This window comes from Bactrocera tryoni, chromosome 2, assembly GCF_016617805.1.
Source record: "Bactrocera tryoni isolate S06 chromosome 2, CSIRO_BtryS06_freeze2, whole genome shotgun sequence".
Taxonomy (NCBI): domain Eukaryota; kingdom Metazoa; phylum Arthropoda; class Insecta; order Diptera; family Tephritidae; genus Bactrocera; species Bactrocera tryoni.
The window spans coordinates 52,250,232-52,270,605 of NC_052500.1; the positions used below are offsets into that span (position 1 = coordinate 52,250,232).

Sequence of the window (20,374 nt, forward strand, 5' to 3'; positions counted from 1 at the left end):
ATCCTACCCTTGGCAAACCTGGTGAGCTAGCTGAAATTTATTTTATCCGTCTTATGCATGATCTTTAGGTATCACAATGGACCGGCGTCTTCCTTGTTAAAGTGAGATCCTTATTAACTTTTGTCACAAGATCGCCTTTTTTTCCAACCTAACGTAACAAATGTCCGCAATTAAGCGATCAGTGTTCTGCGACTCAGTGTGGTTCATTTAAGACCTCGCTTTCTTTAACATATGTATGTTTAGATCTTACTCTGCAATCATATATCAATTTCAGTCTGTTTGCAACCTCAGATTATAACTCGCCTCAGAAAGAGGCGTTGTTTTCAATTCTCGACCAATTAAACTAGGACTTCAGAGCCTTAATGTACTTTAAGATAATATATTTGTTTTAAATTGCTGGTGTCTGGGTAGATTACAGTTTCCTTATTTCTGACAAATCATTGAGACGCAGGGAAATAATGGCTTTCAGAAGCTTATTGGTAGAACCAGTAAAAAGTATTATTTAAAACAAGAAAAACAAAGAAATTTTTCTGCTCCGATGCTACAATGTCCTACATGTGTGGATTTTTTTTTCATAAAAATATATAAAAAGATCTTTATCTTGATTTTGATAGGTCAGTTTGTATGGCAACTACTACTGTGCCCAAAAAATAAGGTGATATTTGAATTTAAACTGCGCGCGTCGAAGGATTTGGAGAATTATTTTTTTTTAGGTTGGTAGTACTGTCAGTCACATCTATATCAAATTTCATGTCAAAATATTCATTAGTGTTTGAGATACGTGTCGTTTTGTGAGCTGCTAAACGTGAGTTTTTCGTTTTTTGCGATGTCGAAATTTGTTTAGCAAAGAATTTGCGTTAAATTTTGTTTACGGAATCAATTTTCTGCTGCGGATACCTTGAGGATGGTGCAGAAAGCCTTTGGTGATGAGGCTATGTCTAAAAAAAAAATTTTACAAGTGGTATAGTGAGTTCCAAGCCGGCCGTGAACGTGTCGAAGACGAAGAGCGTCCAGGGCGACCATCAACCTCAACCGACGAAGCTCACGTTCAACAAATCAAAGATTTGGTGTTGAAAAACCGTCGATTAACAATTAAAGACCTTGCTGATGAAGTTGGCATATCGAAAGGCTCAGCCAATACCATTTTGAAGGATGTTTTGGGCCTCAAGCGCGTCAAATCTCGACTGGTACCGAAAACATTGAACTTTTTGGAAAAAAGGTGTGGCGTTGAAGTTGTGAAACGATGCTTTCCGACTACCAGGGTGTCAAGAAACGCATTATATCTGGCGATGTGACTTAGATCTCTGCTTACAACCCCGAAACAACCGATCAATCGAGCGAATATCGTGCCAAAAGAGAGCCGAGACCAAAAAAATCGCGCCAAAGTCGCTCAAAAATGAAGGTCATGTTTTCTTCGATTATCGTGGTGTTGTGCATTATGAATTCCTTCCAACCGGTCAAACAGTCAACAATAAATATTATTTGAACGTTATGCGTCGTTTGCGTAACACTATCCGCCTAAAAAGGCCGCTATTGTGGAAAGACAATTCTTGGTTTTTACACCACGATAATGCACTATCCCATACTGCCCTCGTAATTCGTGATCATTTCGCCAAAAACTCAACCCATATCGTATTCACCTGATCTGGCGCCGTGCAACTTCTGGCTGTTCACCAAACTCAAAAGACCGCTCCGGGGACACCGTTTTTATACGATAGAGGAGATGCAAGCCGCAGCGAAGACGGAACTGAAGGCCATCCCTGAAAGTGACTACAACCAGTGTTTCGAAGATTGGAAAATCCGTTCGCATAAGTGCATTGCAATTTTCAAAATAAATACAATGTCCCCTTATTTTTTGGGCTACAGCGGTCCAATATCGCCGGTTCCGTCAAATTAGCAGGTTCTTGGGCAGAAAAAACATATGCCACATTTTAGAACTACATCTCAAAAGCTGGGGAACTAATTGTCGTACAGACAGACGGATAGGCAGATGGACATGGCTAAATCGACTCAGCTCTTTAGGTAGATCATCCTACATATGTTCTAAATACTTTATAAGAACTTACGGAATAATAACCTGTAAGGCAGTGCTAAGTTCCTAATTAATTTTTAGAAAGCTTGTCCATATAATTTTAATACGCTGGAAAGCCGAAAATTACTATCGAGTATAAAACCGATTTCGAAAAATTTAGTACGTAGCATTGTTCTTTAATATTCTTATGTCACGTTGTGAAAATGAACGAAATCGGATAATAATCACGCCTACTTCTCATATAGCATGAGAAGTTTCCAGTACACAAATCAAGAAGCAATTAATATAACGGGATAAAACTTTGTCTTTAGTGTGTAAGATCTTATGACCAAAAATTGTTGAAATCCAATAAAACCTGTTCAAGCCCCTAGGTACCGGATATTTAGACCCCGGTACCTATATTTGTCTTTTGATCGAAAATGTCAGTCAATATGTGAAATTAAGGGATAATCTTTCTTATGTAATGATGAATTGGTATGTTAAAAATTAGTTGAATCGGACTAATACTTCCTTTAGTCTCCATATATTTAATATAGAGATTTTCGAACTTCCACGTGACTTTGTACCGCATATATCGGCCAATATGTAAGTTATACCAATAAAAATAGGTTAGCGTGTTTTATTCATAACAGTGTATCTTTGTTTCTTAAATAGATCAAATTGAGCTAAAACTTGGTCTAGCCCCTATATAACTAATATCCGGATTTTTCGAACATCTGGCTGACTTTACTCTACATGATTGGTTTTACACCTTAATGTATTTCCATGGCATTGATTCCTGTAAGTGGCAAGAGTATAAAGTGTTCGGTTGAACCCGAACTTAGCCCTTCTTATTTGTTATTTTTGGCACATACTGCTAATGGGACAAAGTGCTTTCTGAATTAAATTAAGTTACCTTACATACCATCACCAATATGCATACTTGTATATGGCGTAAAGTCAAACGGATGTTTGAAAATTCTGATGTAAATTATATTGAGACTAGGCAAATTGTCACCCAATTTTATCCAATTTATCTGTTATCAGAAAAATTTGCGAACTTAATTTTTTTTAAGTTAACTTACCCGTTGCCCGATATATGCGATATGAGGTCAGTCGAAAGTTCGAAGTCCATTAAGCAGAAAGAAGTATTGACCTGATTCAAATCATTCATAATCTTATCAGAATAAGGTTATCTACAAATTTGAAATATATATCCCACAAAGTTAACTCTTAAAAGCAAGCAATAGTCACTGTGTTCCACGTTTTCGGTATTTGGGGGCTTGATCAGTTCTGGTCCGACTTTGACAATTTCTTAACTTGAGATGGCATATCCTAAAGGCGCTATTAGTGCAAAGTTTAGTCTCGATATATTTTTTGTTGCTTGATTTGTGTATTAGATGAGGATCATGGGGAATTTAAAATTGTGCTATATAGGAATTGGGCGTGCAAACTTTTATTGATTTATGGGGAGTGGGTGGGATTTTCATCCGATTTCACCCATTTTTGTGTATTCGTAAGAAAAGCTAAAATTATTTGTTTGGTACGAATTTGGGTTATGTAGCTCGAATGGATTAGGATATGTGTACATTAAGCCTAGTAGGGCGCGGAGTCAAGCCCACCTTTTAAACATTTTCAAACCACAAGTTGCCCTCGTTTTGTAGCTCAAATTGCTGCTTAGTTATGGAAACTTCTACAATTCGAAACTGCTTATGACAACAGGGAAGATGTGTACCAAGTTTCCTTAAGTTATGTTAATTATACCCTGAACAGGGTATATTAGTTTGTCACGAAGTTTGTAACACCCAGAAGGAAGCGTCGGAGACCCTATAAAGTGTATATATAAACGATCAGTATGTTGAGCTGAGTCGATTTAGCCATGTCCGTCTGTCCGTCTGTATATATACGAACCAGTCCCTCAGTTTTTAAGATATCGTTTTGAAATTTTGCAAACGTCATGCTCTCTTCAAGAAGCTGCTCATTTATCGGAACTGCCGATATCGGACCACTATAACATATAGCTGCCATATAAACTGAACGATCGGAATCAAGTTCCTGTATGAAAAGCCTTCACATTTGACAATGTATCTTCACAAAAGTTAGCACAGGTTATTTTTTAGGATAACAATGTAATCTCCAAAGAAATTGTTCAGATCGGTTGAATATAGCATATAGCTGCCATACAAACTGAATGTTCGGAATCAAATGCTTGCATGGGAAACTTTCGCATTTGACGTGGCATCTTCACGAAATTTTACATAGATTACTGCTTAAGGTAATAATATAATCTCCGAAAAAATTGTTCAGATCGGATTACTATAGCATATAGCTTCCATATAAACTGAATACATAGTTACTAAAAGAAATGCACCTGTGAAGGGTATATTAGCTTCGGTGCAGCCGAAGTTAACGTTTTTCTTGTTTTTACTCAAGTAGTATGAAGCTATTTTAAAATGCGAAAAACCGATAACCTTAGTTTGGATGTATCTACAACTGCAGTGACCTCGTGAAAGTTAGAGGCAATTGACGTTGTGGGATGGAGGTCTGGGTTGCCTAAATGCACGAAAACTTCAAAGTTACAGTTTATTATCTACTGTGATGTCAAAAATACGCATCTTAATTATCAACGCCGCAATTTTCAACAGTCTTCTAATTATTGGACTGAAGTATGTCTCAATTAGAGCGGCGCCCTTTCACTAAGATAACACTTTATTGGGTGAACATTCGCCGAATTTCACTTTAAAGCAGCTCTAATTAATACTTGCCACGGTTGGGTGAAAATGTTGATGTCCTTTAATACATCCGAATGAAATTTACGGCCTCCTCCACATAGCGTCGTAGTCATAGTAAAGATTTTTTAAGCGCTGCCATATCCGCGCGCCGCCAAAGTTGTACGCTTAATAAATAATCAAGATTAAAGGCAATTATTTCTGCATGTCGCGCATATTTCATTGGACGCCGCGACACTTGAAATCACTTGTCTCCCCTCTTAGCAGCGGCAATTTGTAAGCACTTTCGCGAGTGCGCGGTGCGCGTGTTTTAATCACCCAAAAGACCCCTATAGGGAAATGCAAATATTAACAGTAGCTTCTCTGTGTGTAAGTAAGTGCATGCAGACACATTAAAAGCGCACTGCTTAATCCCTGCTTGGGGGCGTTTTATTTCGATTTTCAAAATTAACCGCGAAAACAACAAAATTACCGAACATATTTCACTTTCACTACACCACCGCCAATCCATTGGTCTTGGCCAGATGGAGCGCGAGTCTACTGTGGCCGTATGAAAGCGCCCCACATAAGCCTCTATATGTGTAGTGCCATAACTCGTTCGCGAACACCTAACTGTGCAATCGCCTCCTGCCCCCTTCCATTCGCCGCTCTGTCAACGACGATTTCGGGCGCTCATTTCGGCAATGTGTTTTCGCACATTCGGCACTCAGCTTGGCAGAATATATATTTATTATCACTCATTTATTTAAAAAGTGACAAGCCACTGCCGTGCGTCAGCCTACTGGCCGACCAACCTACCTTAATTTCCAATGTTGCCGGCTGTGAATCGAAGTGAAATTTGGCACGAGAACCGAACACCTCCGGCGCTGACCAATGCCGCGGTTGGTCGTTATTCACTTTATCGCGTACATCAAAGCTGCAAATATAGGCGAAAAGAAAAAGAAAACACAAACACAGTGAATTAATAAAAAGGCGAAATGTTGAAATATAAAAATGTGAAAAAATATATTCGGGGTTTATGGTCGAAAAGGGGCCAGACAGAAGCATAGTGGCGAAAGAGCATTTCGGCCGCACACTAGCTGCTGGCGTATATACACATACTCATACGTATATGTAAATATATATGTACGTTAGCGTTCAAAGCCAGCGACACAGCATGAAATGAAATTTCCGACAGATTTTCGCACTTTTGTGGGGTATAAAATTTAAATGAACTTGTGTATATATGTGTGTATGTATATTGTATTTGTATATATATGTACATATATAAATAAGAGCACATCAGTCAAGTTCAAGTTTTCGCTGTCTGCATTATTTATTCTCTTTTTGGTAAAGTTTGAATTCACAAACGGAAATAAATTCAGCGAGATGAAAACCCAGAATTTGCGGCCAACGGCTTGATTGAATTTAACAATATCCGTACGCTGAATACCTAACCAAAATGCTATTTGTCCACAGTGAAGCCAGAAAACTACAATCAAAATATTTTATCATTGAATTTTTAATATTCTTTGTGGAACGCGATATTAAAACTGGAGCGTTATTTTTAGTGAAAAAAATTAGTAACCTTTTCTTCTTCACCGCTCACAAAGACGTCTGGAAATAAGCCCAAATGTTCGGAATACTAAATTTATCTACTTCGAATTATAACCTCAAAAGTTTAACACCACTCTCTATGAGAGAATATCTAATACATACATATAACGTGCTTTTGTGTCGTTTCTTAAATTATTTTGTTATTATGTTAAATTACAAAAGAAACAGATAGAAAACAATGTAGAGCAAGCACACTTAAGCCTTAAAAAATTGTAATCGTTTTACATGAGATGACATACCAAACTATAATTCAGTTCAGTATATTATCCGAATTAGAGTCTCAGAACGACACGGACTAACATTGCCGATATCTAAAAAGAACCTATGCCGATATATTGAAATTGACATTAACACATGAAGTCGTGGAACACTCAGAAGGAAATGTCGGAGACGTCCCTATAACAGAATCCGATGAGTACAACCTTCTCGACAAAAGTACAAAGGGTTGTAACCGCCAAAGTACACGAGTAGTGACAGCAGGAAACACAGAGAGTATTAACCAAAATACCCAAATCTTACATAATCATCCACCTACAAGGCAACCATGGGTACCAACTAGAGTACACTGACTGACAAAGGTGAACTACAGCGCAAAACGAGTAAAAAGTCTCAAAATCAGCTAAGGAAAAGCTATCAAAGGGCAGTCTTCGTATTCGGAATGATAACCAAAGATCAGGCTGCTGGCACCTCGATTGATGTCAAAGAGATAAAGCACCTAAAATAAATAGTAGAGGAATACGAAAGTTTCCTGAAAAGGAAGTCATCGGAAACTCCTAAAAAAGTCATTCAATCAAGAGGTTCCAAGAAGAGAACTACTCCCACAACGAATAGTTAAATACTCTGCAAAAAAAGCTAAAGCAAAGTATAGACGAGCTTAATACAACAGCATGAAAATTCAGCGATGGAGTCAGGGGCAGCCTCCAGATGTCCATCATAGACGAATCCTCCTCCTAGCCGAACACTATTCAGGATAGTTGTGTGGAGATCGACATCAGGTTATCGAGTCTAGTTTTAAGCTACGTACTCGATAATCCGGCGGGTTTCTCCTGGAGTTTAACTCCTCGGAAACTTTTAGGATCTACAGGATCATCAGATATGCGTACCTGGACTTCAGAACAGGGTGCGTTGCAAAATTAGCGACGTTTTTTTTCTTAAACTGAAGTTTATACCCGCTATGGAATGTCTTGGACCGAAGAGACTTCGTGCTCGCACTTGGTTTCCTCCTCTACAAAAGCCAAGCGAAAACCTCCTGGCAGAAGGAAAAGCTAAATAAAGCAAGCTGACCTACTCTAGTAACCATTTGCGAAAAGTTAATCAGACTCTATCGAAAGCTGACAACGAAATTAGCTTCGGTATACGCAAGGCCAGGATGAAGATATTTGGAGGCGAAAAATGCTACGGGTAGTCTTATATCCCTCACGAAGGGGGTTGGCAACGACATCAGCACTATACGGGAACCCTGGGTCACAGACGACATCGTTAGTGGGCTGAACAGCAGTAATTATGACAAAGAGAAAATCTTCCAAGTGTATCTCTTTTTTTTTGAAGGAAGAAAGGTCAAAAGTCACTCTTACAATACATACTAAATAGCTAACTAAGTATTCCCAAGTTCAGGGTGGGAGGATCTCACACTATTAGCGGAGACAGATAGTATTGAGAGTATCCTCAGCATTCGCGTGATCCAGTACTCCTCTCCAATATCGAAATCCTAGAAGAACAATTTGGGATAAATTTATGAAGATAGAAATATGCGCAAATATCATTATCATTTGGAATGTTCAAGAGCTGGATACAGAGATGCAAAAGATTGAAAAAATGTTTGCCACCCTTTACAGTATTTCTGCTTATTAATAGAAGGTTGCAAAAAAATCTATCAGACTGAGCAAAATTCTGTCCAAAGAACATACCAATTGGCCTATTTAAATATAGAGGGAAGTGATTGGCCCTCCTCTGCAGAGGAGTAACTTGAGGTTCTATTGAACACGCACTTCCTTGGTAGTCAGAAATCCTCGACATGGGTGTTTAACCAGAATAAGCAGCAACTAGAGCAGACCAATCCGGTCACTAAGTCAACAGGAAATACAGAACAGAAAATAAAATACACAGTTCACAGCTTCTTACTATTTAAAGCGGAAATTCCAGATGGAATTACTCCCATTATACTGCAGAAGCTGAATGAACCTATGGTTCTAAGGCCTGTGTCTGGCTTTCATATATCCCAAGAAGCTGAAAAAAGTCAGATAGTGTTTCTATCAAAACCGGGTAGAAGAGCATATTCTGCTAAAGACTTTAGACCCATAAACCTCACCTCCTTCACACTGAAGGTTCTATAGAGGCTAATGGATGTTCACATCATATCAATCATAGCGGATAACTTGTCAACTGCACAACATGCATACGTACACATTAAGGATATCACAAAGTTAGTGACATGAACAAGTTATGTAAGCAATGTAACTCTTTAAGCAGGTATCCTTTTCGTGCTTCTATTAGTCGTTGCACTGAACCATATACTACGTCAACCCAATGCGGAGGAGGAGTGAAAGCAGTAAGTAAGTAAGCAGTGTTAATTGCGTCAAGACTGTTTCCTTCCACAATCAGTTAAAATATGGAAAGAGCCTTACGGAAGTTTCTCCTATGGGTCGCGAATAACTGACTACTTGTTTACCCTAGTAAGAGAGGACCGATTCTAAACTAAAACCAACCTACCTCAATTTCAACTTCCTCAATCTGTGGTACTACAATTGACGGGCTACCACGGCAAAATATTTCGGGGTCGTGATAGATAACATCAGATATGGAATTTGAATATTGAGAAACGTATTATGAAAGCTTTAATAGCGTATTAGATCTACTCAGCAACATTTGAGGTTTAAAACCAATGTAGTCATGTGGATGTATATGGGCGTCATTAGATTAATCTCCACTTTTGGGGCATTGGGCTGGTGACCGGAATTAAATAAACAATACAACATCCGAAAATTAAATGAAAGTGGCAGCCCTTTCTGTTATAAGAATTAAAAATATTGGTAGTTGGAATGCGAAGAGTTATAGACATAGCAAAATTGCGAACCAGCACGAAACTAATCTAAATAAATCAGATTATATACTCACAAGGTTAAACTTCAATAATGGCTTCGAGGTGAGAATGCCCTCTAGACGTGGATCGAGAAGATGTCTAGTAAGGGAGAAGAATAATATCTCAATCTACACCGACGTATCCAAAATGAACTGCCATATAGGAACAGGGGTATTCTTCGTGAATATTGATATAACTTTAACTTTCCATCTACCAAACTGAACTAGCATCTACCAAGCCGATGTACTAGGCATAGAGAAAGTTTGTGGAGTTCTAGTGAGCAACAATGGGGTGATACAGATAGCAACCATTTACACAGATAGCCAGGCGGCACTACTAGTCTTTGCCATTGGCTGTCGTATGCACACAGCTTCAAAAAAATTGTCTGATGCTTATCACCACATGGTGGCGGCAATTTGAACTTAAAATAGACAAATGTTTACGTCGCCAATTTAAATATTTTTTTGGCAAAGCAGTTCCAAATATCCGTAAAAAAAATGCGACTGCGCTTTTATACGATTTTCCAGCAACACAAATTGCTATATTGATGACAGCTGCCAGCGACCTATTATAATAGTTAATTTTTATTTTTCATATTTTATATGTAGGTACATACGACACACATGTATGTTAATATAATATGCGTTTCAAAGTAAACAGGACTTTAAATGAATGGTCACCATGGCTTTCATTTGCGTATATCCAACCGTCTACGACCCGATGCAGCGTTTGGACTATAGTGCGAGAGTTGGTTGTTGATTGGCATATACCTTTAATTTAAGATACCCTGAGAGAATATATTCTAGTGACGTTAAATCGTATGATCTTGGCGGTCGTTTAACTGGGCAATTTCTCCAAATTCACGAGTTACCAAACCTTGCACGCAGTGTGTCTGCAGGCTGGTTGAACATAGAGATCGTTCGCGTCGATCTCATCGAATTTCATGAAAAACGTCGGTTATAATCATGTTATAACGCTCCCTTTGGGTATCCACTTCCACGGAAAGATGATTGATTTATCTTCTGACTATTAAGAAGCTTTAATGGCAACATTTTTAATTTACAATTAACTTACATATAACAATGAACAAAGAACTTGACTTATGTATATTGTCGGAAACATACACCGAATGAATCGTCATTTATTTCAAAATTAATTTAACCGAACGTAGAGAGCATCAACTAATAAACTATAGTAAGTAGTTAGTTTTCTTAGCGATTTGATTTTAAGCTCTAAATATTCATTACACAAGGAGCGTTCCACAGTAAATAAGACTTTAAAAAAGCAGAACAAATGGTTTTTTTGGCAAAATCTATTTATTTTATTCACAACAGTATCCTTCTGCTTCAATACAGCTTTTTGCACGGTCTAAAAGCATGTCGAACGAGTGTTTAAGCTCGATGGCCGGCATGGCCGCCAGTATGCCGGCGCAAGCCTTTTGAATGGCCTCTACGTCTGCATAACGCTTTCCTTTCATGGGCAAATACATTTTTCCTAAAAGGAAGAAGTCACACGGTGACATATCAGGTGAATATGGAGAGTGGTTAATGGTTAAAATGTGATTTTCAATCAAATAATCGGTCACAAGCGTCGATCGATGAGACGGCGCATTAGCGTGCAGCAAACGCCAACTTTCATCTTCAAGAATTCACGTACGGTTTCGATGGAATTTCCAGTAATCACGGATTTTGATTGGCCCACATGTTGATCATGATTTATGTCCTCACGACCACTTTGAAAACGTTGAGATCCCTTGTGCACTTTGCTACGGGATAGGCAATCATCGCCATAAACTTGTGTCATCAATTGAAACGTTTAGGTAAAAGTTTTACCAAAACTTAATGTTGGCTCTCTGTTTGAAGCTCATTTCCGCAGCGATAACGCAAACATACTGACACTTAGAACGCAATAACTTCACTTCCAATAAATGAAATGTCATGAAATTCACACTGGACAAGCGATAGAAATAGCAGATTTTAACGCACCAGCGGCATATATATCGAAATTTCATAAGGACACTGACGGACTTTTTAACGGCGGTCTTCCAAACCTATGTAAAATTCTCTGTTAGTTGCAGAGTTATAAGTATTTTTAAATAGAACCGACTCATCAGAGTACTTACTAGTGAACATGTGTCTCAATTTTTATCTCACAAGGCATTTCTGGTACAAACGGAGTCAAACCATAAAGGGAGGTGTTTTGAAGGGGGTGTGTTAGATGGATTTAATATATTTAGCATGTTACGAGGTAATTAGTGTCATGCGGGGACTCATTGCACCCAAGCCATATATTTGGTAGGTCGAAATTAAATCTGGATAGGTAGGAGCGAAACTTGCTATAATTTCCAAAACACAGTTAGGCAAGAACCACTCTAGATTCATGAGGCAACTCGAGCTCTTCTTCTGGAAAGGGTGGTGGTTTGACTGCAAGGGCGAGAGTCGGTGAAGGTGTTAATGGTGTAAAGGTGTAGAATATCGTATATGCAATCAAGGAAGGATTTATTCTTATTGGCGGTTCCCCTCCAAACAAATGACTAGAAGGGAAATTGATACGAAAGCATGTTAGCAGAAACTGCTTGGAGAAGGAAAGCGTTCCCTTAACTGGAAACATGCAGGCTTTATTCAGCAGGTGTATAGAGGGAAACATCAAGAGGTCTGCTGTTATGGTATGAACTGCAGTGTTCCGACAAGACTGAAGGTTGTCCTTGTAACTTGAAAACAACATTTCTTTGTCTTTTCCTCAAGTGAAACCAACTAGCGACTTGAGGATTTTTGACAATAACCACGTTCATATTCGGAGTATAATACTTGTATAACACGCTGTTGATTATAAAATATAAAGTATTATTGTTGTAAAGTACTTTTAATGTCATTGACTGAGCTATTAAAAAACAGTATGCTCTTTCGTCCAGTTCTTGAATATGGTCACTGTAGATTTTTTCGGGAGAAGGTTAAACTCCTTGCAAAGAAGAAGCTAGCCTAACCGAGGCAGCATTTTCCTTCTGAATATAGCTCACCAATTCCATTACTTGATGTCAATATTCTACAATCATAATGGAGCATAGCAGTCTGCAGACCCAGTATAAAGGCTCTGGCATTCAGATCCCTAAACAAGGATCACATCGCCTCTCAAGGACCTAGTAGTATATTGGACTTTATCAATATGCTGGGGCTGGGTGTGTCTTTGTGAACGCAATCCTCGTCTATTTATCTTATCTTATCTTATGAGGTGATAGAAATTCCCTCTGATGATTGAGGGAATTTCGAGATCGCTCAGATAATTTATGGTACATCTCTTCAACTCAGGTGGGATGCCTCTTACAACCTTGTATGGTTAAGGGTGTCAAACAAGTTAAACACTACCGGAATAGTTCTCTCAAAGAGCGATTATTTGAGATTACGAATCACCATGGCCTTTTTGACGCTAAGCGCTTTGGCGGTGTTTTGCACTCTACGAAAGCCATGTGGTCTGCTAAGCTCGCTGTAGTGTCAAGGTGTTGTCACACGAGATCGGGTTTTTTTTTTAAACTGATTGTTTTGAATCTAGCGACGATGGTTCCCGGAGTCTATCTACTTATCTATTTGAAATTTTAATTGCATCTTTTTAGGAGCATTATCTTATTAAGTAAGTAATTAATAAAAATTTAAATTTAGTTAGTGTCTGAAAGCAACAGTTCCTAGAATTACCTTCATCCGAACTAGAAGATTGACCTAGTAGTCGACACTTTGTATCAAAAAGACAGTCTAGAACTTCATTTTATGCATTCAATGACGGATTAAACAAACCCCGAAAGAGAGTGACTAGATTTTTTTTTTCCTTATTGCCAGAATAAAATGTCAAAGTCAGTCGTTTTGTGTGCTCTCGACTGGTCCGCATTCTCAAATTATTATGAGTGTCAAAAATCGAAACGCTCTTTCTTTAATAATGATTATGTTTTATCCAGCAAAGCACTTTTTTTTTTTTGACAAAAAATGTTGTTTCATTACCCTACGAAATTCCATGTTATTTAAAGTTGGCGTACTTTCTCTTTTCTGGTGTACATTTTTGACGCGTGTTCAAACAATACTCAGTCCATCAATCGAAAGCCTGTCTAAAAATTTTTAAATATGAATAAAATAAACTTTTGTTATTTTAAAGGTATGGGTTTATGACCATTTTTTTACGACTTTCAAGCTTTCCACAATCAGCTATTAACCTTTCCTGAGAAGCTTTTAGTGCGAAGCACTTAATGTCCGTAATTTACTAGAAGAATCACCATATTTGAAATGAATAATCAAACCATCAAGGTCAGAAAACTTTCTTCATAATAACGGTATCATATTCCTTTTAAGCTACCGTTAATTGACAGATTCAACTACGTTAATTTTAGTGTTACATTTTTTATAGCCCACAAATTTGAACAAATTCAATCAGATTCGTAAAATAAAAGCAACTGAAAGTAGATTAATCCACAATATCATAAGTACTACTTACATATTAATGCAATGAAATGGCATGACACTTAGCACTTGACAGCAAAAGCAACGCTTTGCCTTAAGAAAATATTTACCACCGCTTTATTGCATTATCTGTTTCTTAGAAAAATGTTTTTGCCTTCCACTAATTCGATCAGAGAAAAATCGTTTTGTGTTTTTTTCCCGTTAACGCTTTTCTCCACTCAGCTGTCAAAGTGGTCATGAGAAAATGCCTTGGCATAAATACGCTGACATGAAAAGAATCGAAATGCTCAATCGCACACACACCAATAATGGCATGCACACACACACACACAGTCACAAGTACATGTGGTGGTGTAAACTTAAGAACGGCAGTCGGCGAAAGACTTTGCCTTCTAAGAACTATTATTAAGTTAATGTAACTTGCTTGTAGTAGTTGTTGTTGCGGTTTCATTTTTACTTGCTTCTATTGCATGCATGCCATTAGTTTTGTTGTTTGCATGCATTTGTGAATTGTTTTTGTTTAGTTAGTATTGTTATTGTTGCAGCGCACATATGTTTTGTGTGTGTGTGTGTGTGCGCGCTTAAGTGCATAGTTTACATAGAGATCGGGTGGAAGTAGCGAATTGGGTTAACAACTTAGGATTTACATGCAATTAAGTTGTTACACACTCAGCGCAAAATTCAACAGCAGTAGCAACAACAGCCACAGCCACAATAGCAGGAACAATAGTAGCGACAATAATAACAAACAAACAGCGCAAATGCGTCCATTGCTACGAACGTAGCAACAGCTAAAAACAACAAGAGCAACTGTAATATCAAGTAGACGCTGTAAGCGTCACGCCCGCTTAGACGCAAACACATAGCCACATATTTATATATGTACATATGTAGCTGTGTACCTACTAGGGTGGGCCAAAAAACATATTTCATTTTTCTTCTAGAGAATTTTTGCTTGTATGATATTAAGTAATCTACAAAAAAAGTCGAATATGATTCTTTACTATGTCGACTCGTTCAAAAGTTAATCGAGATCAAAATACGGCTTTAAATCGTAAGAGATCATTACAATTTGTTTTATTTCACGAAACAAAGCCTCAAAACCAAACTTTTTATTCGATAAAGGATAAGGATTTAAGCCACGGACTAGACCTGCTCATATTCGACTTTAAACTACATTATTTTTTAGAAAAAAAGTCTACTTAGTTTTTAACAAACAAAACTGACAAAAGTCAGGAATAGCCAAAATGGATGAAAATTAATATAACTCTTCTTTTGCATGACCACCACGAGCAGGCTTTCAGAAGTCCAGACGCTGAACCCAATTTTCGACGGCTTTCAAGCATCAATCTGCCCATAATGCTGCAATTTCACGTTTGATATTCGTATGAAGTGCATCAATCGTCACTGGTTTGTTGGTATAGACCATAGACTTGACATAGCCCTACAGGAAATAGTCTAACGGCGTCAAAGCGTATGACCAAGGCGGTCAACTGACCAGGCCGTTTTGTGAGATAAAACGTTGAGCAAACTTGATTTCCAATAAATGGATTGTGATATTCGCTGTTGGAACATGTATTGTCGAAGTCCATATCATCCAAATCCGGGCAAAAATATTCGGTTATCATTCAACAGTAGTGATTCCCATTCACAGTAACGTACCGGTCTGGATCATCACGGAAGAAGTACGGCTCAATGACGCCGCGGGTTCATAAACTGCAACAAACCATAATTTTTCGTGATGCAATGGTGACTGAGGCAGAAATCCACAGCTGCCTGACCAACAACGCATATTTTGCTTATTGACGAAGCCATTCAGCCAGAAATGTGCATCATCGCTGAAGATGATTTTTCGATGAAAACTTCGAGTTGTTGCTCAGCCCAATTCACGAGCATGCGACGATTCTGATGGTCAAGCGGTTTCAGTTCTTGCGTTAATTTGATGTTGTGAGGATGTGTGTTAATATCTTTTCACAGAAGGCGTCTTCCAATCTCATTGCTTATCGCAGAGTTTAACCGCTATTTTTGGTAAAATGGCACTTAGGTCCATATATAATATTTAGAATCTGGTGACTTTATAAGTTACAGTCCGATTTCATATGATTTTAACTCACTAGAAGTCACATCTTTATTCAAATAAAGTTTGCGTTCGATAACTTCATTGGAGTGTGATTTGTGTACCGTAAGATGAAGGATATAGATATAATTTAAATTTTTTTTATGGAAAGTAAGCGCAGTTGATATTTTTTTTGCAGACGATATTTTCGCCGTAACTAGCGAAATAAAAATTAAACGCTTTTCTTTTGGCGCACCCTAATACACATTACACTTGAAAGCCAGCAGCGTTGCAGGCGAAAGTCTGCAAATTTTGCACAAACTTTCTTCTACATACAGTTACACATTTTCGCCATTCACTTGGGCGACTTGAAGCCCATACATACACATTTACACATGTATATGCATATATGTATGTATGTATGAAAATATGTCTAATCGTTTCGCCAGTTGTATGCACGCACGCTCGCCTGCTTTCCGGGCCGCTTTCTCGCCCGCCTTGACAGCACGGCACACCAATCGCGCCCACACCCCGCCCATATTGTTGCTTGCTGCCGCTGTTGGACAGCCTCAGCGACGCCTTAAGCCATTCGTTTTTCGGCTAGCTAAATGTTCGCCATCGTACATGCATTTGCATTCTTTGGCCGTTGCAGCGCCTCAAGGCAGTCGCCAGCCATCAAGCCAGCTGTTACGTGTAGCATAGTTTATGGCGCTTAAGCAGGCAGTGAAGCGGCACTGTAGTCAGAGAGCCGTAAGAGTTTTGAGTGAGCCATGCCAAAATGGTTATTACCACGACATACATAGGTACGTAAGCGACGACTCATACACGGCGAATATATGGAAATTTTGTGATAGTACTATGATTTGATGAAACCTGTGCAGATATTAGAAAATGCGTAGATATTTGGTTAAGTACATGGCGCAGCACTAGTAATCAATGAAGGCTTATCGAAAATAAGAGAGAAGAAGAGAGCACAAATTGCTCTGTAAAGCTTTTTTTTCAGTTTCAGCGATGTGTGCCCAAGCTTTCGTTAGCGCAAAACCAGAGGGTTAAACAGTAATACCGGAAGCTTTCAAGTTTTAGAGATTGAAGCTTAAAGCTTTGTCAAATGCACTATCGAATATATTCCGCCATCTGTGGTTCCCGTCCAGTTGTTATTTGAGGTATCGCGGGTTCTACTCTGAATTACTTAGGAACTTGTTAAGGGATTATTTTAATTTTTTGATTTTTTTTTACATCAGACGTATTAACCTAGGTTTGATGGCACTATCACAACTGCTTCTATAACTTTGAGCTCCAGATATTTTAAGCTTCGAGCCAAAAGTTTTTATTCAGCGACTACAACATACCTGAGTGTGCCTGTAATGGAACGTGTGGAAAAGTTAGTTCCAAGTTGCCATTAAAGATGTCAGGCTATAATAGACAACGCGTATATTGGAGCAAGTTCAAATAAAAGTCACTTATAACAGATAATTATTTTCTATAATTACAACAATTTTCTAAATAGGACTTTCGGAATAGCTTTCAGTGCACGTAGCGTTTTAGACTTAACGTTTTCAATTGACCCAAAACAGTTTCCCTGAATAGTGGTTGCGTCAGCCTTTTGGTCGTCTGTTTCCGGGACGTAAGAATAGATCCAAAACTCATCGTCAGTAAAAATAATTTTCATGATATCTTGGTATAGGGAAAGCATTGCTTCACAGATGTTAACGCGAAGATGTTTTTTGAAAAAATTTAGTGATTTTGGAACCAATCACGGTTTCACTTCTCTTAGGTCTAAACTATTTTTCAAAATGCTTTTCACTGATCCCTCCGATATTCCAAAGATGCCAGTAAGATTTCTGTTTTGACCACCAGTTTATTTATTTTATTGAACATCAGTTGATGATCCCGACCCTCTTTGTACCATTCAAAAACACTTGCTGTCGACAAACAATTATCAATGCAGGCCTTGCCAACATTCTGAAGGTTTCGGTATCAGAAATTCGATTCCGTATACAAAATTGAATGGAACTTCTTTGTTCAATAATTTCACTCATCGTAAAAATCGCCGAATGCACTTTATGAACTTCAGAAATACAAGCGTATACTAAACGTCAATAATAATTTTTATGTGACATTTGGATATCAGATATCAGTCCCAGTCATACTAACCTAGGAAAATAAATATTTCGCCGAATGTGTTATCGCGCGAAATTTAAATTAAAGTCTTACTATTTTTCAGAATTAATAAAAAAAAGCTTAAAAGGTTATAGCTTTACTTCAAAGACCCATTAAAAATATGATATGTATAATAAGTACGGCTAATCCTGTTTGTAAATGTGGATCCATGATATGTTGACCTTCATCGATGGCTGTTTACTCAATTATATCACCATATTTTTTAAATAAATGTGAGGTACATTCTCCAAGTTCAAGTCTTTACTAATATCTGCTTAAAAGGTTTATGTTGGAGATAGATGGACTATTAGATACATATGTATATTAAACAACGTCGGAATAAGAATATACAAAATTAAGTCTGCTCGGTTCACGACACACCATTTTTGACATAGTATGGCCAAAACCATGACTATTTCCTATTATTTCAAATAGAACCTTAAACCTAAAAATATCATTATAAACACATATATGTATTAGTCTTGACTCAATAAATAAGAATTATGTATATACTGCTAATGCTTTGATGAAATTGAATCTCAGATTTTGGATCATACTTTTTTTTTCTTGGAAAAAAGTCAAAATTTATCTCACTGAAGCTATGATTAGATTCATTCTTCTTCATAATAGAATTTTAAATTTAGCGAGACTTTTTATTATACTGCAGATTTTCATTGTGAATATCTGTAGTCCATAACAGCATATTGTCCTTTGAATTCCCTAAAAAGTATGTAAAAAAGACTGCTTCTCTACAAGTCAAGTCATATCAACTTCTTTTCAAAAAAAGTATTTACGAGAAAAGTCTCAAGTAAGCGGCTACTATATAAACCAAACCAAATGATCGGATCTACTATATCTAGAACTAAAGTACCAAATTTTAAAAGATAAATTCCAAAAGATTCGTCCGAATGAAATAAAGCGGGCAGTGCCACTTGCAGAATTTTTAGAGCAATGCACCCACATAAATAAAAAAAAGATGGTTTAAAGGTAATGCCTGTTGACACATGGCACAACATGAACAGCACCAAAGAGGTATCAGGCAACTAACTGCATAACTTTATAATTTTTTTTTAATAGAAAATTTACCTTTATCTCGCTTGTTTGCATATTCTGTTAAAAAATCATTGAAAAAGCCAAATCACACTCGGCAAAGCTCGAAAGGTCAACAAAGTATTGCTTTATTAATATTGTATTTAAGTGAATGACTGTATCGAATTTCGATTTTTATGCCAAGCAATGAAACCACAATTAGTAAAAGGTGTAGAAATACCGCAAAACTTCAGCCACATTTCTCTCAATGTATTTCATTGCACCATTCATGCATGCAGACGTGGCTGAGTGCCGTTGCACTTCAAAAATGTTGCAACGCTTAACTCGTTGTACCCTTACACACACACATGCATGGCGTATATACTCTTGGTTTAGAAGTGTATGTAGCTGGCGAAGTGCAATTTCCTTTGCATTTTCCGCAGCAATGTGGCGATATAATAAATATTTTCTTGATTTCAACTTAGTTGACGTTTCCAAAAAACAAAAAAAAATTGGAGTCAACCTACGACAAAATTTGTGGCAAGCCACATGCAGAGTGTTACGGCACAATATCGCAACACGTAATGCGTGCATGAAGAATACATGTGTAACGGCGCTTGCATACTCGTATATAATATATTAAGGTGGACCAAAAAAAATGTTTTGATTATTTTTTTTAATACCGCGAAAATATTCTCCGAAACGAGGGACAATGCATATTTTGGTTATAGAGTTAAAAAGTTTCAGCTCACTATTAATGTTAACAAATAAAGGATAGCCTATATGTATAAAGGGTAGATCCACTGAGATTGCACTTAACTCGTTCACCTTTAGTATAGAGAGAGCTCTAAAGCAAAAGGAATATACCTTTTTTTGACACAAGTGGAGCAGATTAATCAGAATATCGCGAGCAAAACCTCCTATGGGGCGTACTGTCGCCTCTCTTATGGATACATGTAACAAATTAATTGCTGGGGAAATTTTAACGAAGAGCTCCCAAACTGATAGCTTATGCTGACGGCATAACTTTACTAATGACAGTCAAGTTTCTGGACACAATCAGTAGTGTAATGAATACCACTCATAAATCATACGCTAACGGGCATTATCGGCTAACCTAAAGGTAAATGCTGGTAAGACCGACTCTCTTTACAAGACAATACAAGATCCTGTCATGGAGACCCCCGAGGTTCAACAGGTAAAATTAACAACTGCAGATCATAGCAAGTACTTGGCAGAACTTTTGGACAGCAAACTGACGCGGAAACTCAAGTG

The 20,374-nt window shown here is 37.7% G+C and overlaps 1 protein-coding gene across 2 annotated transcripts in view; it reads right to left on the reverse strand.

Annotated features, from left to right (window-relative positions):
• LOC120769367 (neural cell adhesion molecule 1-B) overlaps positions 1–20,374 on the reverse strand; it is a 138,987-nt gene that overhangs the window by 56,092 nt on the left and 62,521 nt on the right. For both annotated transcript variants that reach the window (XM_040096330.1, XM_040096328.1), the window contains exon 3: positions 5,539–5,656. In XM_040096330.1, coding sequence (XP_039952264.1) covers positions 5,539–5,656 — 118 coding nt within the window. The remainder of the gene's footprint in view (positions 1–5,538; positions 5,657–20,374) is intronic.